General features: G+C 47.8%; 1 protein-coding gene across 1 annotated transcript in view; it reads left to right on the top strand.

Moving 5' to 3' along the window:
- Positions 1-22194, top strand: part of LOC121539283 (ankyrin repeat and KH domain-containing protein 1-like) — a 56424-nt gene extending 34230 nt beyond the window's left edge. Inside the window, exons 9-35 of the mRNA XM_045211125.1 lie at positions 436-517; positions 736-927; positions 1586-1695; positions 1788-1875; positions 2916-3043; positions 3711-3887; positions 4221-4324; positions 9243-9384; positions 9523-9634; positions 9836-9981; positions 10216-10358; positions 10988-11201; positions 11398-11573; positions 11738-11900; positions 12097-12192; positions 12342-12663; positions 12875-13074; positions 13351-13679; positions 13911-14063; positions 14427-14576; positions 14813-16316; positions 18038-18224; positions 18415-18540; positions 18705-18950; positions 19191-19375; positions 21203-21367; positions 21475-22194. Of these exons, the coding sequence (XP_045067060.1) occupies positions 436-517; positions 736-927; positions 1586-1695; positions 1788-1875; positions 2916-3043; positions 3711-3887; positions 4221-4324; positions 9243-9384; positions 9523-9634; positions 9836-9981; positions 10216-10358; positions 10988-11201; positions 11398-11573; positions 11738-11900; positions 12097-12192; positions 12342-12663; positions 12875-13074; positions 13351-13679; positions 13911-14063; positions 14427-14576; positions 14813-16316; positions 18038-18224; positions 18415-18540; positions 18705-18950; positions 19191-19375; positions 21203-21367; positions 21475-21525 (5691 nt within the window). The 3' untranslated portion in view covers positions 21526-22194. The remainder of the gene's footprint in view (positions 1-435; positions 518-735; positions 928-1585; positions 1696-1787; positions 1876-2915; positions 3044-3710; positions 3888-4220; positions 4325-9242; positions 9385-9522; positions 9635-9835; positions 9982-10215; positions 10359-10987; positions 11202-11397; positions 11574-11737; positions 11901-12096; positions 12193-12341; positions 12664-12874; positions 13075-13350; positions 13680-13910; positions 14064-14426; positions 14577-14812; positions 16317-18037; positions 18225-18414; positions 18541-18704; positions 18951-19190; positions 19376-21202; positions 21368-21474) is intronic.
- The last annotated feature ends 3699 nt before the right edge of the window (positions 22195-25893 follow it).

Here is a 25893-nt window from a genome sequence, read left to right as displayed (position 1 = left end):
CAATTCATGATCCATTTTTAAATTGTAAAAAGGGGAGTGAAATTCAAATGAACAAATACTCCCTGTCGGTTTACAGTAACAGTTAAATCTTTAATTTAGGAGTTATTTTTTATATTTTACAAACCAATGCACGTGTCATATAATTAGGCACGCCTCTCCATTATTTTGTGTGAAATTGCGCACATTTTTAAATAACACGGTGCCTTATGGGATTTCACTTCGCTATGAAGCCAGCAGCGTTGCAGGCTCAGTCTAAGTGCCTACTGTAAGGGCTAATTAACCCCTACGCCCTTGATCATTTTCATTCCTTCAGCTTTGGGACACTTTTGCAAATGACGGAGGCGCACGTGAACGTGTGCGTGGAGGGGCCAGGGGAAGGGGGTGATTTGGGATTCAGCCACTGAGTCCTGTAACTGGATGTTTTAATGTGTCTAGGTGAATGATGAAGGCTATACCCCTCTGATGGAGGCAGCCAGAGAAGGCCATGAAGAGATGGTGGCTCTGCTGCTGGCTCAGGGTAATGAACTGGGATCATATGGAACTAGAAAATAAATGGAGACCTGAACACTGTTCAATGCTCTTGCATATACTATGTTATTGTGTGTAATGAAGTACTTTGTCAGGCCTGTTGGAGAGGGTTTCACTTCTAATATAGACACTAGCCTCTCTCTCATCTCTCTCTATTTCTGCCTCCATCTCTCTCTCGCTCTCTCTGTCTCTCTCCTCCCCCTCCAGGTGCCAACATCAACGCCCAGACGGAGGAGACCCAGGAGACAGCCCTGACCCTGTCGTGCTGTGGAGGGTTCCTGGAGGTGGCTGACTTCCTCATCAAGGCCGGAGCCGACATCGAACTGGGCTGCTCCACGCCTCTCATGGAGGCTGCTCAGGAGGGACACCTGGAGCTGGTCAAATACCTCCTGGCTGCAGGTACACACACACACACCTGGAGCTGGTCAAATACCTCCTGGCTGCAGGTACACACACACACACCTGGAGCTGGTCAAATACCTCCTGGCTGCAGGTACACACACACACACACACACACCTGGAGCTGGTCAAATACCTCCTGGCTGCAGGTACACACACACACACACACCTGGAGCTGGTCAAATACCTCCTGGCTGCAGGTACACACACACACACCTGGAGCTGGTCAAATACCTCTGGCTGCGGTACCACACCCCCTGGGCTGGTCAAATACCTCCTGCTGCTACACACACCACACCTGGACTGGTCAAATACCTCCTGGCTGCAGGTACACACACACACACACTGGAGCTGGTCAAATACCTCCTGGCTGCAGGTACACACACACACACCTGGAGCTGGTCAAATACCTCCTGGCTGCAGGCACACACACACACACCCTGGAGCTGGTCAAATACCTCCTGGCTGCAGGTGAGATGGGGAGTCGTATTGAAGATTCTTTGTTTGATCTTTAGTATTTTTGTAGAGAACTTATGTGAGACTCCAGGACTTAGCCTAGTAACTAGATGGCTGTTGTAAAGTTGACAACCTCTGCCTTTTAACAGGGCTTGTTAGTTTTTCTTTTGGGTCAGCTCTGAACTCTGACTTCTCTCTGTAGGTGCGAACGTGCACGCTACCACGGCGACGGGAGACACAGCACTGACGTACGCGTGTGAGAACGGACACACTGACGTGGCCGACATTCTGCTGCAGACTGGAGCAGATCTGGTACACAAACACTCCTGTTATCTCTTTCTTTCCTTCTTTCTTTCCGCCCATTTCCTCTCCTAAAATCCACATCCTTTTTGTCTGTCCTCCAGGAGCATGAGTCTGAGGGGGGGAGGACTCCCCTGATGAAGGCAGCCAGAGCAGGACACCTCTGCACCGTGCAGTTCCTCATCAGCAAGGGTGGGTTAGGTTAGACTGCATCTTTTTTTTTAAACCACTACAATGCCCTTAACTATGTCCTACTATGGCAGACACTGGAAGGAGAAGTTGACGTGACAGAGGAAGTGCTTTGCATAGGTGCTTTGATGGTGGTTTTTTGTGGGACTGAAAAAATAGCTTGGAGCGTAAAATAACGTTATTAACCGGTTCCCATGCTTTTAAAATAATGGTTCTGTTCCGGAACACTATAGATCACCTTCGTTCCTCGTAAATGTTTGTTATTTTCTGGTTCCTGAACCGGTTCCAATCACTGGTTCTAATTCTATGTTGTTGTACAATTCCCTCCTTTAAGATCTACATCCATTTTGAACTATTATTATTATGAAACGATTGATTCTTAGAAGTTTAAAGTGGATGAAAGTATATACTGAACAAAAATATAAACGCAACATGTCAAGTGTTGTTCCCATGTTTCATGGGCTGAAACAAAAGATCCCAGAAATGTTCCATACGCACCAAAAGCTTATTTCTCTCTAATTTTGTGCACAGATTTGTTTGAGCATTTCTCCTTTGCCAAGATAATCCATCCACCTGACCGGTGTGGCATATCAAGAAGCTGATTAAACAGCATGATCATTACACATCGTTTTTAGAGAATTTGGCAGCACATCCAACCGGCCTCACAACCCCAGACCACGTGTAACCAGGCCAGCCCAGGACATCCACATCTGGCTTCTTCACCTGCGGGATCGTCTGAGAGGGGATGGGGTGGGGGGGTGCTGAGGAGTAATTCTGTCTGTAATAATGCCCTTTTGTGGGGAAAAACTCATTCTGATTGGCTGGGCCTGGCTCCCCATTGGGTGGGCCTATGCCCTCCCAGGCCCCTCATGGCTGTGCCCCTGCCCATTCTAATGAAATCCTTAGGGCCTAATTTATTTATTTCAATTGACTGATTTTTCCCTCTATGAACTGTAGCTCAGTAAAATCTTTGAAATTGTTGCATGTTGCGTTTTATATTTTACTTCAGTATATATTGTTTCTTTCCTGTGTTTTGTGTCCAGGTGCTAATGTGAACAGAGCGACCGCTAACAAGGACCACACGGTGGTGTCTCTGGCCTGTGCTGGAGGGCACCTAGCTGTGGTAGAACTGCTGCTGGCGCATGGAGCTGACCCCACACACAGACTGAAGGTTCAACACACACACACCTGACCCCACACACACACACCTGACCCCCACACACACACACACACACACACCTGACCCCACACACACACACACCTGACCCCACACACAGACTGAAGGTTCAACACACACACACACCCGACCCCACACACACACACCTGACCCCACACACACACACACCTGACCCCACACACAGACTGAATGTTCCACACACACCTGACCCCACACACAGACTGAAGGTTCAACACACACATCTGACCCCACACACACACCTGACCCCACACACAGACTGAAGGTTCAACACACACACACACACCTGACCCCACACACAGACTGAATGTTCAACACACACACACACACCCTACTCCCAGACTGAATGTTCCACACACACACACACACCTGACCCCACACACAGACTGAATGTTCAACACACACCTGACCCCACACACAGACTGAAGGTTCAACACACACACACACCTGACCCCACACACACACCTGACCCCAAACAAAGACTGAAGGTAGAAAACACACACACACCATCATCAAACAATACCATCAAACTCATAAGAAAGCTGTTTAACTCAGCCATATGAACAAGAGTATCAGAATAGAAAAAGTTAACTGTGATGAAGCCTCATTCAGACTTACTCACTTCCTGTTTCTCCTCCAATAGGACGGCTCGACGATGCTGATTGAAGCTGCTAAGGGCGGCCACACCAACGTGGTGTCCTACCTGCTAGACTTCCCTAACAACATCCTGTCTGTCCCCTCCCTGACCTCTGCCAACTCACCCCCCTCACAAGACCCATCTCAGGTAAAACTCACCCCCCCCTCACAACACCCCTCTCAGGTAAAACTCACACCCCCCTCACAAGACCCCTCTCAGGTAAAACTCACACCCCCCTCACGACCCCTCTCAGTAAAACTCACACCCCCCTCACAACCCTTGTAACTCACCACCCCCTCTCACAAACCCCTCTCATAAAACTCACCACCCCCCTCTACAGGACCCCTCTCAGGTAAAACTCACACCCCCCTCACAAAACCCCTCTCAGGTAAAACTCACACACCCTCACAAGACCCCTCTCAGGTAAGTAATTGTTTTGCGCTATTGAAACAGGCCAGCATGGAAATTGTGTTTAACTAGTTGTTTTATGTTTTACGACCACCCTTCTATCCCCAGGTTCCTCGTGTCCCATTCCAGGCCCTGGCCATGGTGGTGCCCCCCCAGGAGCCAGACAGAGCCCCCTCCACATCACCCGCCCCCCCTCCTGCCTTGGCTTGGCTGTTATTCTTTCTTTGTTTTCTTAGGTTGCTTCTTTCTTTTGTTTTCTTCCTTAACGGTTGTCTCTTAGGCTATCTTGGCCTTGGCTTGGCCTCTTAGACGCTTCTTGGCCTTTTTATATCACATGTCTAACGATGGTACTTCAACTGATGATGAATTGGCTTTATTGTAATGTGACCTAATCCTGCTATCATTCCTTGTTCCCTCCATCTCTCTCCCTCCTCTTCATCCCTCGTCCTCCATCCCTCCTCTCCAGGTTGTCCAACACCTCCCTCCCTCCCAGCCCCTCCAGTCCCGGGGGTGCGTCCCGGCCGGTCCGATGAGAGGCCTTGCCCCCATTCCACCTTGCCCAGCCCCTGGTGTTTGGAGGAGGGAGGATAATAGCTGGGCCAGAATCTCGCCATGGAGAGCCCAGCTGCAGTCTCTGGACTGATCCAGGGCCGCTCACCAACAGATCGAAGCTGAGCGGGAGGTGCGGTAAGCAGACAGACAGGAGGATCATTCATAGTATACATCCTTTATTACTTGGGGATGAGGTCATGAACTCTTTCCCAATTGTCCTGGGCCCCAAGGGTGCATGTTTTGGTTTTGTCTTGGCCTCTACCTGATTTTAAAATAATCAAAGCTTGATATGATTTCTTCCCTTGGGCTCCCCAGGACGTTTGTAAACGTTCCAAACCCTCATCGGTATGGCACACATGTTTTAACTTTTTGCAACACGAAGTGAAAATGTGGGTTTGTTATTCCAGGCAGTCCAGGTAGTTCCATCCCCGTTTGGTGCCTAAGGAACACCACCCAGGTCTGAAGGGACCAGATAGGTCTCGGAAATATGTTGATAGCTCCACCCATCTTTCAACCAATGGATGAGCAAGGTCTGACCATAGAACTATAGGTCTGATTCACCCTAACCCACCCCGTGGCGTACGTGTCTTCTAGGTCCAGAAGAAGAAGAAGATTCTGAAGGAGCTGCAGAAGGTGGAGCGCCAGCTGCAGTTGAAGACCCAGCAGCAGTTCACCAAAGAGTACATGGAGGCCAAGGGCTTGAAGGAGGAGCAGGAGGCAGGCCAGGACCCGGGGCCAGGGCCGGGTAAGGGCCAACACTACCATGCCTGGGGCCCTCACAGCACCACCGGGGGTTAACACGCACACACAGCCCGGGTCGGATACAGGGTCTGACGAGGAGGGGAACAGAGAGGAGGAAGAGGAGGAGGAGGTTAGGAGTTGTTGTTGGTGGTGGTCTGTTTTTTTTTTTTGTCATTTTGATCTGAAGGAATGTGATTATTTCTGAATAATCAAGAGTTTCTGATTTTCTGGCATTATCCATCCTCTCATATCTAATAGAAACAGACGTATCCATCCCCTCAAATCTAATAGAAACAGACGTATCCATCCTCTCATATCTAATAGAAACATACTGATCCATCCCCTCATATCTAATAGAAACAGACTTATCCATCCCCTCATATCTAATAGAAACGATATCCATCCTTCATATCTAATAGAAACAGACTTATTCTTCCCCTCATTCTAATGACACTTATCCATCCCCTCATATCTATGAAACAGACTTATCCATCCTCTCATATCTAATAGAAACAGACTTATCCATCCTCTCATATCTAATAGAAACAGACTTATCCATCCCTCTCATATCTAATGAAAACAGACTTATCCATCCCCTCATATCTAACTAGAAACAGACTTATCCATCCCCTCATATCTAATAGAAACAGACTTATCCATCCCCTCATATCTAATAGAACAGACTATCCATCCTCCTATCTAATCTTCTCCTCTCATATCTAATAGAAACAGACTTATCCATCCCCTCATATCTAATAGAAACAGACGTATCCATCCCCTCATATCTAATAGAAACAGACTTATCCATCCCCTCATATCTAATAGAAACAGACTTATCCATCCCCTCATATCTAATAGAAACAGACTTATCCATCCCTCATATCTAATAGAAACAGACTTATCCATCCCTCATATCTAATAGAAACAGACTTATTCATCCCCTCATATCTAATAGAAACAGACTTATCCATCCCCTCATATCTAATAGAAACAGACTTATCCATCCTCTCATATCTAATAGAAACAGACTTATTCATCCCCTCATATCTAATAGAAACAGACTTATCCATCCCCTCATATCTAACCATCCCCTCATATCTAATACAGACTTATCCATCCTCTCATATCTAATAGAAACAGACTTATCCATCCCCTCATATCTAATAGAAACAGACGTATCCATCCCCTCATATCTAATAGAAACAGACATATCCATCCCTCATATCTAATATAAACATCTTATCCATCCTCTCATATCTAATATAAACAGACTTATTCATCCCCTCATATCTAATAGAAACAGACTTATCCATCCCCTCATATCTAATAGAAACAGACTTATCCATCCCCTCATATCTAATAGAAACAGACTTATCCATCCTCTCATATCTAATAACTCCTTCTATAAAACAGACTTATCCATCCCCTCATATCTAATAGAAACAGACTTATCCATCCTCTCATATCTAATAGAAACAGACTTATCCATCCTCTCATATCTAATAGAAACAGACTTATCCATCCCCTCATATCTAATAGAAACAGACTTATCCATCCCCTCATATCTAATAGAAACAGACTTATCCATCCTCTCATATCTAATAGAAACACTTATTCATCCCCTCATATCTAATAGAAACAGACTTATCCATCCCCTCATATCTAATAGAAACAGACTTATCCATCCCCTCATATCTAATAGAAACAGACTTATCCATCCCCTCATATCTAATAGAAACAGACTTATCCATCCCCTCATTCTAATAGAAACAGACTTATCCATCCCTCTCATATCTAATAGAAACAGACTTATCCATCCCCTCATATCTAATAGAAACAGACTTATCCATCCTCTCATATCTAATAGAAACAGACTTATCCATCCTCTCATATCTAATAGAAACAGACTTATCCATCCCCTCATATCTAATAGAAACATACTTATCCATCCTCTCATATCTAATAGAAACACTTATCCATCCCCTCATATCTAATAGAAACAGACTTATCCATCCCCTCATATCTAATAGAAACAGACTTATCCATCCTCATATCTAATAAAAATACTTACTCCATCCCTCATATCTAATAGAAACACTTATCCATCCTCTCATATCTAATAGAAACAGACTTATCCATCCCTCTCATATCTAATAGAAACACTTATTCATCCCCTCATATCTATAAAACAACTTATCCATCCTCTCATATCTAATAAAACAACTTATCCATCCTCTCATATCTAAGAAACAGACTTATCCATCCCTCATATCTAATAGAAACACTTATCCATCCTCTCATATCTAATAGAAACATACTTATCCATCCCCTCATATCTAATAGAAACAGACTGATCCATCCTCTCATATCTAATAGAAACGGACGTATCCATCCCCTCATATCTACAACGACTTATCCATCCTCTCATATCTAATAGAAACAGACTTATCCATCCTCTCATATCTAATAGAAACAGACGTATCCATCCCCTCATATCTAATAGAAACAGACTTATCCATCCCCTCATATCTAATAGAAACAGACTTATCCATCCTCTCATATCTAATAGAAACAGACTTATCCATCCCCTCATATCTAATAGAAACAGACTTATCCATCCTCTCATATCTAATAGAAACAGACTTATCCATCCCCTCATATCTAATAGAAACGGACTTATCCATCCCCTCATATCTAATAGAAACAGACTTATCCATCCCCTCATATCTAATAGAAACAGACGTATCCATCCCCTCATATCTAATAGAAACAGACTTATCCATCCCCTCATATCTAATAGAAACAGACTTATCCATCCTCTCATATCTAATAGAAACAGACTTATCCATCCTCTCATATCTAAATCTCTCGTATCTAATAGAAACAGACTTATCCATCCTCTCATATCTAATAGAAACAGACTATCCATCCCTCCTTTCCATATTCTCCTCCCCTCATATCTAATAGAAACATACTTATCCATCCTCTCATATCTAATAGAAACAGACTTATCCATCCTCTAGCCCAAATCCTGATTTCTCTTGATCACATTCCTGCTGTGTTTTGTAAGAACTCATACTTTCATACTTTTAGATGCTTTGTTTGATTGTTAGAAGTTTGCCTCATTTCTATTCCAGGATGATGACGACGATGAGGAGGAGGAGGATGATGAAGAAGAAGAGGTGGAAGGAGAGGAGGAAGATTACGCTAAGCTACCCCAGGTGGACACTATCCTCTACAGGGACGGACAGCAGCCCCCCCTGCCCCCCTCGCCCTCCCCCCACTCCCATCTCCACCCCCCTCCTCCCCCCCTCCAGACAGCCTTCGTGCCCATCCAGCCTCTACCCGAGTACAGCCCGTGCCCAGCCGACTACCCCTGCCCTGGCAGTACCAGCCCTGATCTGCAGAGGGTACTGGTGGGCCAGCAGATGCTGGGTCTGGGTCAGGGTCAGGGGTTAGGACCAGGGATGGTAGGGCAGCAAGCCCCAGATGGACTCATGGTGGCTACGCCCGCTCAGACGCTTACAGACACGCTGGATGACATCATGGCAGGTGAGTGTGTGTAGCGTAGCGTGGTCTTACAGCTGTTCCCGTCTGCCTGCTGTGGGTGGGTGCATCTCAATAGTCTTAACTCATTTCCTCCTTAGTATACTGTCTCCTTTCCTTCAACTGCAATGATTTGAAAGAACAGAACTGATGAACAAATTCCCCAGAAGAAATGCCTGAAAAGTAACAAATACTAACTCTTCTCTTGGTCTTTGTCTCTCTTTCTGTCTCTCTTTCTGTCTCTCTCTGTCTTTCTCCTCCCCTGTTTCTCTCCTTCTTTCTCTGTTCCAGCAGCAGTGAGCAGCAGAGTACCCATGCTGAACACTACGACGTCCCCCCCCCCCTGTCTGACCCCCTGTCACAGGCCCCCTCCAACATGGGCTCGCCCCCCTCCCCACTGCCCCTCTACCCCTCTGTGGACATCGACGCTCACGTAAGTCACTGCTCACACACACACTGTGGTTATCGATGCTCATGTAAAGCCCATGGTCACTCATACACACATTCGAGACTGAGAGACACACACATACCCACAGCGTTGTTGTAAATGTGTGTTTCCCTCTCCCTTCAGACGGAGAGTAACCATGACACAGCGCTGACGCTGGCATGTGCCGGAGGACACGAGGAGCTGGTGTCTGTTCTCATCGCACGAGGAGCCAACATCGAGCACCGCGACAAGAAAGGTAACACACACATGAAGTTACTGTTCATTCTGAGTGTTAGTTGGGCCTGGATATCTGTCAGACATGTTTTCATTTCTGATTAATCAGGAATATTTGTTTTCTTACATCCAAGGTAGGGTTTATACAGTGTTCAAAGTGCTTCAGTTTGTATTGGGTGAATCTGGATATCTGGTTCTGACCCTCTCCTCTTCCTCTCCCCAGGGTTCACCCCTCTGATCCTGGCTGCGACAGCGGGCCACGTAGGTGTGGTGGAGGTCCTTCTGGATAAAGGGGGTGACATAGAGGCCCAGTCAGAGAGAACCAAAGACACGCCCCTCTCCCTGGCCTGCTCAGGGGGACGACAGGAGGTACACACCAAGAGATCAGATTTAAATCAGTTTTGTATTATTTCTAATATGTAATTCTATGGTACACGCTCACTTCCCTTCTATGAAACCACACTGAAACGACTCACTGAATCAACTCACCTTTCACTGACTGCAATAGCATATTGCAAACATAATAAAGACTATGGCCCAGTACTTACAAATAACTTTCATTTCCTTGTCCCCTCCCCTCTCCTCTTGTCTCTCCTCTCCTAGGTGGTGGAATCGTTGCTGTTGCGAGGAGCCAATAAAGAGCATCGTAACGTGTCAGACTACACCCCTTTGAGCCTGGCGGCGTCCGGAGGCTATGTCAACATCATCAAGATCCTCCTCAACGCCGGCTCAGAGATCAACTCCAGGTACTGGGCGGGACGTGACAAGATCACATCTTATTTTCTCTTCTCTTCTAACTGATACCACTACTTTTCCAGGTCTTGATCAAATACATTTATTTATGAAATAGCATTTCTTACATCAGAAACTTCCACTGGGTTGTTTAAATGAGTGATGACTGCATCTTTGGTAGTGAAAGCACCTCTCCTCGCGTATCTCACTCATTGATAAAATCCTCCCTCCAACTTTTTTCCTCTCTGTCACTGTCTCTCTGTCGCTCTCTCTCTCTGTCGCTCTCTCTCTCTGTCGCTCTCTGTCGCTCTCTCTCTCTGTCGCTCTCTCTCTCTGTCGCTCTCTCTCTCTGTCGCTCTCTCTCTCTGTCGCTCTCTCTCTCTCTGTCTCTCTCTCTCTCTCTCTCTCTCTCTCTCTCTCTCTCTCTCTGTCGCTCTCTCTCTCTCTCTGTCGCTCTCTCTCTCTCTCTGTCGCTCTCTCTCTCTCTCTCTGTCACTCTCTCTCTCTCTCTGTCGCTCTCTCTCTCTCTCTCTGTCGCTCTCTCTCTCTCTCTGTCGCTCTCTCTCTCTCTCTGTCGCTCTCTCTCTCTCTCTGTCGCTCTCTCTCTCTCTCTGTCGCTCTCTCTCTCTGTCTCTCTCTCTAGGACGGGCAGTAAGCTGGGTATCTCTCCCCTGATGCTGGCAGCGATGAATGGTCATGTGCCAGCGGTCAAGCTGCTGCTGGACATGGGCTCAGACATCAACGCTCAGATCGAGACCAACAGGAACACGGCTCTCACTCTGGCCTGCTTCCAGGGCCGGGCGGAGGTGGTCAGTCTGCTGCTGGACCGCAAGGCCAACGTAGAGCACAGAGCCAAGGTGAGGAGACCGGACCGTCCATATTATAGTAGTATATCAAGGGAGTCCAGAGCCAAGGTACATATAGGATCTGGTGAATCCTAACTTCAGAATTGTCACTCCGTCTCCCATTGACATCAGTGCATGACTAAGTGATTTGAGTGAGGGATTGGCCCCATATTGTACATGTGATGTTGACCTCCCTCTCCCCTGGTAGACTGGTCTGACCCCTCTGATGGAGGCGGCGTCGGGGGGCTATGCTGAGGTCGGCCGGGTGCTGCTGGATAAAGGGGCTGATGTCAACGCCCCTCCTGTCCCCTCGTCCCGAGACACAGCCCTCACCATCGCTGCAGACAAGGGTCACTACAAGTTCTGTGAGCTGCTCATCAACAGGTGGGTGTTAAACCAACCAATCAATCACTCTTTGTCTGAGTGGGTATTCATTTTGAAGCCAGGAATTTCCCTAAAATGGAATGTTTTCTTTCAGTCTTTCATTTTTTTTATCCTGTGTTTATTTATCTTCTCTTAACTCCTCCCTCTTTTCTTCCGTTCTCCAGAGGGGCTCACATTGACGTGCGCAATAAGAAAGGGAACACCCCTTTGTGGCTGGCGGCCAACGGCGGCCATTTTGACGTGGTTCAGCTGCTGGTGCAGGCCGGGGCCGACGTAGACGCTGCAGACAACCGCAAGATCACACCGCTCATGGCTGCCTTCCGCAAGGTAGGTAATGTCGCAGGATGACCCTACCCCTGTGAAACACCTGGCCCCCTCACTATCTAGTTCCTCTACAAGGCCCTGCAGTCTTCCCCCTGTCTTTACTTGTTGCCGCCAGCCTGAAACAATGTTGGCCTATTTTACAGTTATCTCTCTCTCTCTCTCTCTCTCTCTCTCTCTCTCGCGTGTCTGTGTTTCTCAGGGTCATGTAAAGGTGGTTCAGTACCTGGTAAAAGAGGTCAACCAGTTCCCCTCAGACATTGAGTGTATGCGATACATCGCCACCATCGCTGACAAGGTAACACACCTCCACCAGGTTGGATGATCACTCTGTGGATGTTGGCTGGATATCATTGACTGTCAAATGCGGCTTAGCTTGTATAAGTATGGCGGTGGGTTCGAAATATTTGAGTTTCCACTAACTCTCCATCCCTCCCTCACTCTCAGGAGTTGTTGAAGAAGTGCCATCAGTGCATGGAGACCATCGTCAAAGCCAAAGACCAGCAGGCTGCTGAGGCCAACAAGAACGCCAGCATTCTCCTCAAGGAGCTCGACCTGGAGAAGTCCAGAGAGGAGAGCAAGAAGCAGGCCCTGGCAGCCAAGAGAGAGAAACGCAAGGAGAAACGCAAGAAGAAGAAGGAGGAACAGAAGAAAAAGCAGGAGGAGGAGGAGGAGGAGGAGGAGGAGGAGGAGGAGCAGAAGACGACCAAGGAGGAGGAGGAGGAGGAGGAAGACGGTGAGATGCAGAAGCAGAATGACTCCGCTGAGGGTAAATTATATCTTGGTTTCAATATCTAATAATTTGTTCCCAAAATGTTGATGTTAGCATTTGTTTGCAGTGGCTAGTTTAACAAAAGCAAAGTGTAGATTGCAGTCACTCCTTGTCCATAGACAGTTTTCAAGGTAAGGAAACAAATGTCTAATATGTAATATTGTAGAACTATCCCTTCAACTCTCCACCCATCCCTCCCCCTCTCCAGAAGTGGACCCCCCTATCGACCCTCCCAGTGCGACCACCACTACCACCATCGGTATCCCCGCCACCTCGGCCTCCTTCAGCTGTGTGTTCGGCAAGAAGAGGGCCAGTGTTGCCACAACGACCAGTGTCAACCGCAAAAGCAAGAAGAACAAGACCAAGGACTCGTCCCCCAGCGAACCAATTATATGTCAGGACCCACAGGTATTAACCAATCATACTGCAGGACCCACAGGCGTTTGGTGTATTTAAAATAGATTCACTTTTTTCTTTTCTTTCTTATTTTTTGATGACATGACTGCTAAATAGAATGTAGACTAGCTAAATTCAAGGACAAGAGTGAAGCTATGATGTGTTTTTCTGGGTGGCTGCAAATATGTACACATTTCTACTCTTCTTTTTCCCACTCAAAGTTATACCATCAAACCATCTATGCAAGTCAATCAAGGTGTCTAATCAGTGATGATTCCATCTGTCCAGCAGGTGGTGCTGGCACAGCACAAGGCCAACGAGATCCATGGGGAGCCACGGGGTGGGGGCGGGGGGGTGACAGGGGCGGGGGGCACCAGTGACTCAGACCCCCTGGACAGCACTGACTGTGCCAGTGAGAGTAGCAGCAGCGGGGGCAAGAGCCAGGAGCTCAACTTCCTCCCGGACCTCCCCTCCTCTTCCTACTCCTCCTCTTCCTCGTCCTCCTCTTCGTCCTCGGGCCCCTCTCACAGCCTGCTGCCAGGCCCGGAAAAGAGACACTGTCCTCAGCTACACCCAGGCAACCAAGTCACCGTCTCCATCTCCAAACCTACACAGAAGTGAGTGACCTGTAGCACCTTAAAGGAGAGACATTTTGAGTTAGACTAAGAACTGTAGTTTTCCTAAAGGAACTGGTCAAGCACAATCAAATCACACAGAACAGTGCATTTCTAATACAAATGCATAGTTAAAAACAGCAACCTTATTAAATGTCAATTTGACCTTTATCCCTTTCCCTTCCTCCCCTCTCGTTCTCTCCCCCCTCTTTCTCTCTGTTCCTCCAATCTCAGAGCTCCAGACATGAGTGAGTTGACCCTGAGCAGCTCTCTACCGTCTCAGTTTAAGACCATGTCTCTGCCCGTCACCTCCCCCAACAGCAAGAGCCTCACCAGCCCCAAGAGGGGACAGAAGAGAGAGGAGGGCTGGAAGGAGGTGGTCAGACGGTGGGTACACACACACCATCCATAAAATCCATCTAGAAATGCTTCAAGTAAATCTATAGGTAATTTTAGGCCAGTGGTTCCCAAACTTTTTTGGTTACTGTACCACCAACTTAATTTTGCTCTGCCCGGAGTACCCCTGAAGTACCCACTCATGCATTTTACCAGTAGACCTCTGGTCTCATGAGTCTTCTAAAGTACCCCCTGTGGATAGACCAAGTACCCCCAGGGATCCTAGTACCCCAGGTTGGGAACCACTGTTTTAGGCAATAAGGAAAAGTGAGTTGTCAGCCCCGTGGCTCCCCATGGAACTTGTCCTTCGGCCTGGTTCTAAACTCCATATGAACCTCTTTTTCCGGGCTGCAGGTCTAAGAAGCTGTCGGTGCCGGCCTCGGTGGTGTCGAGGATCATGGGTAGAGGAGGCTGCAACATCACAGCTATACAGGACGTGACGGGAGCACACATCGACGTGGACAAACAGAAAGACAAGAACGGAGAGAGAATGATCACCATCAGGTAGGGAGAGAGAGAGAGAACTGAATAGGAGGAAAATATGAATAGGTATGTGTTGATTTATCTGGGGGATTCTAAGCATTTAAAAGGAATGAAGTGTAATGTCTTATTAATCCTCCTGCTGGATCTCCACAATATCAGTGAAGAGTTGAGATACTGTGATTGGTTGGAACCATGTCCATGGAATGTGTACATTGTAGTGCATTCCCTGACCCCCGTGTTGTGATGGTCCATTCCAGAGGTGGCACAGAGTCGACACGCCACGCGGTCCAGCTGATCAACTCTCTGATCCAGGACCCAGCCAAGGAACTAGAGGACCTAATCCCCAGGAACCACATCAGGGCCCCGGGCTCCAAGACCACCTCAGCCCCCTTCCCCACCCCCACTGGGGCTAACCTTAACCTCACCGTCGGGGCCAAGGCCCTGGGCTCCCTGGTCACGTCCTCTGGGGTCTCCTTCCAGTCCTCCTCTCAGACAGGGGGTAAGATGGGTAAGGGTCTGTCGTCTGGGGTGAGGCAGCCCTTCCCCGTGTCTCTCCCCCTGGCCTACGCCCATCCCCAGCTGGCCCTTCTGGCAGCCCAGACCATGCACCAGATCAGACACCCCATGCTGCCCATGGCCCAGTTTGGTGGGACCTTCTCCCCTGCCGCCAGCACCTGGGGCCCGTTCCCGGTGCGGCCGCTGAGTCCCGGTAGCGCCAACAGCTCCCCCAAACACAACGGTGGTAGTAGTAACAACCAGGCCAGATCCAACTTATCTAGTCATAATGATCACAACACATCATCCACAGGGTCCTCTGTCTCCAGTCCTAGTGCCTCTAACAGTCACGCTGCTACGACTACAGGGTCACCCCACACCCCTAACCCCACTCCTGGGGCCCAGCCCAGCACCCCCACCCCCACCCCCTCCTCAGTCAGGAAACAGCTGTTCTCCTCTGACCACAAGCACACAGGGGTCAACTCTGTCTCCATGGTTACTGCCAACACTGTCAGTAGTAGTAGTAGTCACTCAGTGAGAGGTACAGGGTCTCCCGCCCACCAACACACGGGCTTAACGGCCACAAACGCCCCTAACCCTCCTCCTCAACCCCAGGTCGCCCCCATCTCTCAGCCCCCCAAGTCACCCCCCAGCGCCCCCACTGCTCCCCCAGGCAAGGTGAAGCTGACCCCCTCCCTCTCTCAGGAGGCCCAGCCCGTCTCAGTCAACAATGGGGTTAGTTCAGCTGGTTTTACTGCCTCTGCCATGGCTGCCCCCTCCAAACCTGAGCCCCGCCAGCAGCACCAACCACCTCCTCCCCTAACCACCACCTCAGACCCCACTCCACCTCTCCTCCCTCCTCAGTCAAGCTCCCACCTCCCCCCAACCTCCACCACCCCCTCACACACACACCCCAACAGCACCGTACCCCACTTCTCGGCTCCCGCTCCCCGCGTCTCTCACCGCATGCAGCCCCCGACAGGGCCCTACTACCAACACCCCGACCAGCAACAACAACCGTTCCTACCCCATAACACACAGCAACAACAACATGAGCACCCCAAACCGAAGCAGTCCCAGCCCCCCTCCATGCCCCCTCAGCCCCAGTCTCCTCACCACCCCCAGTCCTCCATGGGTCTGATGAACGGCTCTCAGATGCAGCAGCAGCAGGTCCATGGTGGGGCCAAGCCCCAGCAGATGCCCCCTAACTTCGGCCCTGCAGCCCTCTTCAACCATTTCAGCAGCATGTTCGACAACAACAACCAGGTGGGTGCCACCACACATTCATTTCTACTATTTCTAGTTTTATTCTCAACAGAAAAACATTTTGTTACAATAGTGCAGGGCTCTCCAACCCTGTTCCTGGAGAGCTACCGTACAGTAGGTTTATACTCCAACCCTGTTCCTGGAGAGCTACCGTACAGTAGGTTTATACTCCAACCCTGTTCCTGGAGAGCTACCGTACAGTAGGTTTATACTCCAACCCTGTTCCTGGAGAGCTACCGTACAGTAGGTTTATACTCCAACCCTGTTCCTGGAGAGCTACCGTCCTGTAGGTTTATACTCCAACCCTGTTCCTGGAGAGCTACCGTACAGTAGGTTTATACTCCAACCCTGTTCCTGGAGAGCTACCGTACAGTAGGTTTATACTCCAACCCTGTTCCTGGAGAGCTACCGTCCTGTAGGTTTATACTCCAACCCTGTTCCTGGAGAGCTACCGTACAGTAGGTTTATACTCCAACCCTGTTCCTGGAGAGCTACCGTACAGGAGGTTTATACTCCAACCCTGTTCCTGGAGAGCTACCGTACAGTAGGTTTATACTCCAACCCTGTTCCTGGAGAGCTACCGTACAGTAGGTTTATACTCCAACCCTGTTCCTGAGAGGCTACCGTCCTGTAGGTTTATACTCCAACCCTGTTCCTGGAGAGCTACCGTACAGGAGGTTTATGCTCAGCCCTGTTCCTGGAGAGCTACCGTACAGTAGGTTTATACTCCAACCCTGTTCCTGGAGAGCTACCGTACAGGAGGTTTATACTCCAACCCTGTTCCTGGAGAGCTACCGTACAGTAGGTTTATACTCCAACCCTGTTCCTGGAGAGCTACCGTACAGTAGGTTTATACTCCAACCCTGTTCCTGGAGAGCTACCGTACAGTAGGTTTATACTCCAACCCTGTTCCTGGAGAGCTACCGTACAGTAGGTTTATACTCCAACCCTGTTCCTGGAGAGCTACCGTACAGTAGGTTTTAACTCCAACCCTAATCTAGCACACTTGATTCTAATAATTAGCTGTTTGGTAAACTGAATCAGGTTAGTTACAGCTGGGGTTAGATCGAAAACCTACAGGAGGGTAGCTGTCCAGGAAGGGGTTGGAGTTAAAACCTACAGGAGGGTAGCTGTCCAGGAAGGGGGTTGGAGTTAAAAACCTACAGGAGGGTCGCTGTCCAGGAAGGGGTTGGAGTTAAAACCTACAGGAGGGTAGCTGTCCAGGAAGGGGGTTGGAGTTAAAAACCTACAGGAGGGTCGCTGTCCAGGAAGGGGGTTGGAGTTAAAACCTACAGGAGGGTAGCTGTCCAGGAACAGGGTTGGAGTTAAAACCTACAGGAGGGTCGCTGTCCAGGAAGGGGGTTGGAGTGAAAACCTACAGGAGGGTAGCTGTCCAGGAACAGGGTTGGGGTTATAACCTACAGGAGGGTCGCTGTCCAGGAAGGGGGTTGGAGTGAAAACCTACAGGAGGGTAGCTGTCCAGGAAGGGGTTGGAGTGAAAACCTACAGGAGGGTAGCTGTCCAGGAAGGGGTTGGAGTTAAAACCTACAGGAGGGTCGCTGTCCAGGAAGGGGGTTGGAGTTAACCTACAGGAGGGTCGCTGTCCAGGAAGGGGGTTGGAGAGCGCTGCCATAGAGTAACAACATGTTTGAAGGTTGTGACCTAAACTTCAGTGCCTACTCATTTCGGGTCACACCTGATATTTTTTTTCTCTCTATTAGGTTGGTAACAACCAGGTGTGGGGTGCGTGCCACCTCCCTGCCCGCTCCCCCCCTGAGCAGCAGTATTCTGCCCCCCCCTCCTACATGGGCATGGGCCAGATGGATGGCATGATGGCCCCTCCTCCAGACAGCTCCAAGGCCCCTGGATACCGCTCTGCCTCACAGAGGATGGTCAACAGTCCTATTGGTAAAAGAAAGGGCCATGTAGATTAGAAAATATATATATTTGACTTTGTTTGACCTTACAGTATATGCCCCAACTCTCTCTCCCTGTCTTACAGCTCTGAGTCTGACCAGCTATGCTACCAGTATGTCTGGTAGTCCAGTGTACCTGCAGTCTATAGGCCTCTAACTCTCTCTCCTCTCTCTGTATGTAGCTCTGACCAGCTATGCTACCAGTATGTCTGGTAGTCCAGTCTATCTACACGGCCCAGCAGCTGTGGGCACCCCCTCATTCAGCAGACAGCACTTCTCCCCTCACCCCTGGAGCGCTGCCACATCAGGTACTGACACAGATGTGTGAAAATAAATCTAAAATGCCCATGAAGCTTATTTTCCAGGAATTCAGCACACAGAAAATAATTGATTTAACTAATACAATTTAAGAGTTTTGCCTAACTGTCTTTTAGACTCAAAACCCCTAACCTTTAACCCCTCCTCTCCCCAGGCGAGTCCCAGGCAGTGCCCCCTCCCTCCAAGGTGTTGTCGTCTGGCCCCCCGGGCCCCCCTCCCCACCAGGCCAAGCAGGGCCAGGGTAGCAGCCAGCAGGACAGGAAGGTGCCTCCTCCCATCGGGACAGAGAGGCTGGCTAGGATCAGACAGACCACCGTCAACCCTCCTCTCCTCCAGACCTCCTACACTGCTCCTGTAGGACAGGGAGGCATATGGTCCTTCGGAGTCGGCAGCGCCTCGGGTGAGTAGTCACACATACCAGATGGACACACAAACATACCAGACGGCCACACACCAGATCAATGTGTTCACACACAACCTCTAACCCACGCTGGTCTCTCCATCCCCAATGTCTACAGCCCTGATATACGGCTGATGGGTGTACACACACCCCACCGCCCCCTCACACACACACACACACACACACACACACACAGTGTCTCTCTGTGTCTCTCTTACCTCCTGTCTCCCTCTCCTCTAGAAGCCATGTCAGGTTGGTCCCAGCCCCTGATGGGCAGTCACATGATGCACCCTGGGCTGCAGGCGGACCACAACTTCTCCCAGTACCAGCCCATGGAGCAGGATGACACCGGCATCTCTAACCCCGCTAACAACTACCACCAGCAACACATCAACCACCCCAACAACTACATGGACTTCCCCAAGGTAACACACACACCTTTGCAAATGGCCGTTCCTCTTGTCCGTGTCTCCAGGGTAGGGCCATGTCAATATACTGTAGTTAGTGGACCTTGTTGTCTCCAGGGTAGGGCCATGTCAATATACTGTAGTTAGTGGACCTTGTTGTCTCCAGGGTAGGGCCATGTCAATATACTGTAGTTAGTGGACCTTGTTGTCTCCAGGGTAGGGCCATGTCAATATACTGTAGTTAGTGGACCTTGTTGTCTCCAGGGTAGGGCCATGTCAATATACTGTAGTTAGTGGACCTTGTTGTTTCCAGGGTAGGGCCATGTCAATATACTGTAGTTAGTGGACCTTGTTGTCTCCAGGGTAGGGCCATGTCAATATACTGTAGTTAGTGGACCTTGTTGTCTCCAGGGTAGGGCCATGTCAATATACTGTAGTTAGTGGACCTTGTTGTCTCCAGGATAGGGCCATGTCAATATACTGTAGTTAGTGGACCTTGTTGTCTCCAGGGTAGGGCCATGTCAATATACTGTAGTTAGTGGACCTTGTTGTTTCCAGGGTAGGGCCATGTCAATATACTGTAGTTAGTGGACCTTGTTGTCTCCAGGGTAGGGCCATGTCAATATACTGTAGTTAGTGGACCTTGTTGTCTCCAGGGGTAGGGCCATGTCAATATACTGTAGTTAGTGGACCTTGTTGTCTCCAGGGTAGGGCCATGTCAATATACTGTAGTTAGTGGACCTTGTTGTCTCCAGGGTAGGGCCATGTCAATATACTGTAGTTAGTGGACCTTGTTGTCTCCAGGGTAGGGCCATGTCAATATACTGTAGTTAGTGGACCTTGTTGTCTCCAGGGTAGGGCCATGTCAATATACTGTAGTTAGTGGACCTTGTTGTCTCCAGGGTAGGGCCATGTCAATATACTGTAGTTAGTGGACCTTGTTGTCTCCAGGGTAGGGCCATGTCAATATACTGTAGTTAGTGGACCTTGTTGTCTCCAGGGTAGGGCCATGTCAATATACTGTAGTTAGTGGACCTTGTTGTCTCCAGGATAGGGCCATGTCAATATACTGTAGTTAGTGGACCTTGTTGTCTCCAGGGTAGGGCCATGTCAATATACTGTAGTTAGTGGACCTTGTTGTTTCCAGGGTAGGGCCATGTCAATATACTGTAGTTAGTGGACCTTGTTGTTTCCAGGGTAGGGCCATGTCAATATACTGTAGTTAGTGGACCTTGTTGTCTCCAGGGTAGGGCCATGTCAATATACTGTAGTTAGTGGACCTTGTTGTCTCCAGGGTAGGGCCATGTCAATATACTGTAGTTAGTGGACCTTGTTGTTTCCAGGGTAGGGCCATGTCAATATACTGTAGTTAGTGGACCTTGTTGTCTCCAGGGTAGGGCCATGTCAATATACTAGAGTTAGTGGACCTTGTTGTCTCCAGGGTAGGGCCATGTCAATATACTGTAGTTAGTGGACCTTGTTGTTTCCAGGGTAGGGCCATGTCAATATACTGTAGTTAGTGGACCTTGTTGTCTCCAGGGTAGGGCCATGTCAATATACTGTAGTTAGTGGACCTTGTTGTCTCCAGGGTAGGGCCATGTCAATATACTGTAGTTAGTGGACCTTGTTGTCTCCAGGGTAGGGCCATGTCAATATACTGTAGTTAGTGGACCTTGTTGTTTCCAGGGTAGGGCCATGTCAATATACTGTAGTTAGTGGACCTTGTTGTCTCCAGGGTAGGGCCATGTCAATATACTGTAGTTAGTGGACCTTGTTGTTTCCAGGGTAGGGCCATGTCATTAGACCTTGTTGTTGTGATGTGTATAATGACCTTGTTGTCTCCAGGGTATGGCCATGTCGATGTATGGAGGGACCATACTGCCCCCCCACCCCCCTATGGGAGAGAGTCCGGGGGGGGGCATATTCAACGGGCTGCACTCTGCCGACCCTGCATGGAGCCCCATCATCAAGGTGGTTCCCAACAGCTCAGACAACACCGACCCACAGCAGGTGAGACTTTATCCACACACACACACACACACACACACACAGTTCTTTTTGCTAATGGAATCTCCTCCTCCTCTCTCTCACCTGTTCCTCTTCTCCTCCTCGTTCAGGTGTGGCCTGGTACCTGGGCTCCTCACGTTCACCTGAACCACGTCAACTAGCCAGCCGGCATCGACAGCAAACGCGCACACACACATCACAAACATGAATATAATTTCCAACTGACAACAAGAACCTGACGAGACAAAAACCAACAATTGTAAAACATGTTAACTTTCGTAGAGAACAGAGAGCAAAGCAGAGTTTCAAGAATTGGAGAGAAATTATCTTGACACCGTTCTTTAATAAGATATAAAGATATACTAACATTTGAGTGAGGGCTGTTATGATGATGGTGGAGTCAGGAGGGAGGGAACACTCTGGGCCCTAGTTCTGTTTAAAGTCCTGTTGATGTCTGATGAACAACCAAACTGATGGTGACAGCCTGTCCAACTGGCTCCATGCTCTGTGTAGCTTAGAAATAAGGACTTCCACCCACGTACAGAGTTCTCGCTCTCCTCGGGGAGAGCTTGACCTGATAAAGATGATGGTGATGATGACGTAGCTAATGATACTCAGCCAAGAACTAGAGGATGATGATTACCTAAAGAGAGGCAGGGGGGAGAGAAAGAAATCACAATACCTTTTAGTGGTAAATACATGTATAATTGTTTACATACTAAAAGGGTTAAAATGAGAGTACATTTCATGTCGTATAGTGGCTCTACTTTATGTAGCCTGTATTAATGTGAAATATTTACCTTAATATTCAATAAAGATATTGAAATGTACTTGTGGCAGTGCACTTTTTTGTATATGTGTAGGTATGGCTTTGTGTTTTAATTTCCCTGAAATGAATAGCATGTTTGATAGTGACAGCACAATGTATTTCTTATATATTATCATCTTAGAAAATATAATCTGTACACTCAACTCGTGGCTCCGACGCGATACATTTAATAAAAACTAACATTGACAGCTAATGCTGCGTACATAACCAAGTGGGAAGGTTGTATTTACCACATAGAACTGGGAAAAATCCACTTGAACGCCCCTCCAACTGGTGATTACTAGTGGGAAACGTCTATCATCCCTGAGCTCCGACTTCTCTCACATCGGTGTCCAAATCACTAAGGACTTAAAATGGTCCACGCACACAGTCGTGAAGAAGGCATGACAGCGCCTCTTCCCCCTCAGGAGGTTGAAAAGATTTGGCATGGGCCCTCAAATGTACCATTTGAAAGCATCTTGACTGGCTGCATCACTGCTTGGTATGGCAACTGCACCGCCCTCGATCGCATGGCGCTACAGAGGGTGGTGCGGACAGCCCAGTACATCACTTGGGCCGAGCTCTCTAACATCCAGGACCTCTATATCAGGCCCAGAAAGGAAGGCCTGGAAAATTGTTAGATTCCAGCCACCCAAGCCATAGACTGTTCTCTCTGCTTCCTCACGGCAAGCGATATCAGAGCAACAAGTCTTGACACCAACAGGCTCCTGAACAGCTTCTATCCCCAAGCCATAAGACTGCTAAATAGCTAATGTTTTCCCCTCATCAATCTACACACAATACCCAATAATGACAAAGCAAAAACCTTTATTTTTATACTGAAATAGTATCCCAGTCCCTGCTGCTGAAAAACATCCCCACAGCATGATACTGCCACCACCATGCTTCACCATAGGGATGGTGCCTGGTTTCCTCCAGACATGACGCTTGGCATTCAGGCCGAAGTGTTCAAGCTTGGTTTCATCAGACCAGAGAATCTTGTTTCTCATGGTCAGAGTCCTTTTAGGTCCATTTTGGCAAACTTTGCCAATCTACCATAAAGGCCTGATTGGTGGAGTGCTGCAGAGATGGTTGTCCTTCTGGAAGGTTCTCCCATCTCCACAGAGGAACTCTGGAGCTCTGTCAGAGTGACCATCGGGTTCTTGGTCACCTCCCTGACCAAGGCCCTTCTCCCCCGATTGCTCAGTTTGGCCGGGCGTCCGGCTCTAGGAAGAGTCTTGGTGGTTCCAAACTTCTTCCATTTAAGAATAATGAAGGCCACTGTGTTCTTGGGGACCTTCAATGCTGCAGACATTTTTTGGTACCCTTCCCCAGATCTGTGCCTCGACACAATCCTGTCTCAGAGCTCTACGGACAATTCCTTCGACCTCATGGCTTGGTTCTTGCTCTTACATGCACTGTCAACTGTAAGACCTTATATAGGCAGGTGTGTGCCTTTCCAAATCATGTCCAATCAATTGAATTTACCACAGGTGGACTCAATCAAGTTGTAGAAACATCTCAAGGATGATCAATGGAAACAGGATGCACCTGAGCTCAATTTCGAGTCTCATAACAAAGGGTCTGAATACTTATGTAAATAAGATATTTCTGTGTTTTATTTTTAATACATTTGCAAACATTTCTAAAAACCTGTTTTTGCTTTGTCATTATGGGGTATTGTGTGTAGGTTAATGAGGGGGGGGAAATAATTTAATCAATTTTAGAATAAGGCGATAATGTAACAAAGTGGGAAAAAGTCAAGGGGTCTGAATACTTTCCAAATGCACTGTAACAAAATGGCTACACAGACTATCTGCATTGACCCTCCCTACTTTATATTTGGACTGACTTTATGCACACTCACAGGACTCTACACACTCACAGGACTCTACACACTCACAGGACTCTACACACTCACAGGACTCTACACACTCACGGGACTCTACACACTCACGGGACTCTACACACTCACAGGACTCTACACACTCACAGGACTCTACACACTCACAGGACTCTACACACTCACGGGACTCTACACACTCACGGGACTCTACACACTCACGGGACTCTACACACTCACGGGACTCTACACACTCACGGGACTCTACACACTCATGGGACTCTACACACTCACGGGACTCTACACACTCACGGGACTCTACACACTCACATTGACACTCCAAAAGAGACACAAACACATTTGCCCACACACACACAACACGAACATGCATTCATACTGACTACACACACGTACAATCATCATATACACTGCTGCTACTCTGTTTATCATATATCCTGATGCCTAATCACCTTACCCCTATATATATATCTACCCCTACCATGCCAGTATCCCTGTATATTGTAAATAAGGTATTGGCACGGACCTTGTATATACAGTAGTAGTAGTACTTACTTCATTGTGTTCTTATTTCTATTTCTCATTTGTTTTTGTTCTACTTTACTTTATAGTATATTTTTACTCCTGATATTGATTACTGCGTTGTTGGGAAAGAGCTTGCAAGAAAGGCATTTCAATAAAAACTCACCTACTAAGGAAATGACCTTGGTAACAGCATTTCTGGCAGTTTAATGCAATAAAACATTTATAAAAAGCAATCTATTAATATGGTTTTTGAACACTTTAATTTTACAAGCATGTTAGCTGTACTTTTAGTTTATGGTTGAAGCAGCTTGTTGAGAAGTGTGTTGCATTATGGGGTAAAACATTGTCAGACAAAATTGTCCGACATGTCGACTGCATGAACTTTACAAAAATCATGTGATTGAAGGTCAATTTCTTTATAAAAAAATGAAAAATAAAGCCAAGATGAACAAAAACACATACATAACAACATGAGAAAGTCATTAAGCTACAGTTGAAGTCGGAAGTTTACATACACCTTAGCCAAATACATTTAAATTCAGTTTTTCACAATTCCTGACATTTAATCCTAGTTAAAACTACCTGTCTTAGGTCAGTTAGGATCACTACTTTATTTTAAGAATGTGAAATGTCAGAATAATAGTAGAGAGAATGATTTGCTTCAGCTTTTATTTATTTCATCACATTCCCAGTGGGTCAGAAGTTTATATACACTCAATTAGTATTTGGTAGCATTGCCTTTAAATTGTTTAACTTGGGTCAAACGTTTCAGGTAGCCTTCCACAAGCTTCCCACAATAAGTAGGGTGAATTTTGGCCCATTCCTCCTGACAGAGCTGGTGTAACTGAGTCAGGTTTGCAGGCCTCCTTGCTCGTACACGCTTTTTCAGTTCTGCCCACAAATGTTCTATAGGATTGAGGTCAGGGCTTTGTGATGGCCACTCCAATACCTTGACTTTGTTGTCCTTAAGCCATTTTGCCACAACTTTGGAAGTATGCTTGGGGTCATTGTCCATTTGGAAGACCAATTTGCGAACAAGCTTTAACTTCCTGACTGATGTTTTGAGATGTTGCTTCAATATATCCACAAAATTTTCCTTCCTCATGATGCCATCTATTTTGTGAAGTGCACTAGTTCCTCCTGCAGCAAAGCACCCCCACAGCATGATGCTGCCACCCCCGTGCTTCACGGTTGGGATGGTGTTCTTCGGCTTGCAAGCATCCCCCTTTTTCCTCCAAACATAACGATGATCATTATGGCCAAACAGTTCTATTTTTTTTTCATCAGACCAGAGGACATTTCTCCAGAAAGTACGATATTTGTCCCCATGTGCAG

This window comes from Coregonus clupeaformis, chromosome 35 (genome assembly GCF_020615455.1).
Source record: "Coregonus clupeaformis isolate EN_2021a chromosome 35, ASM2061545v1, whole genome shotgun sequence".
Lineage (NCBI taxonomy): Eukaryota > Metazoa > Chordata > Actinopteri > Salmoniformes > Salmonidae > Coregonus > Coregonus clupeaformis.
The sequence above is the reverse complement of the archived record's forward strand: the minus strand, read 5'-3'. Positions and strand labels throughout refer to the sequence as shown.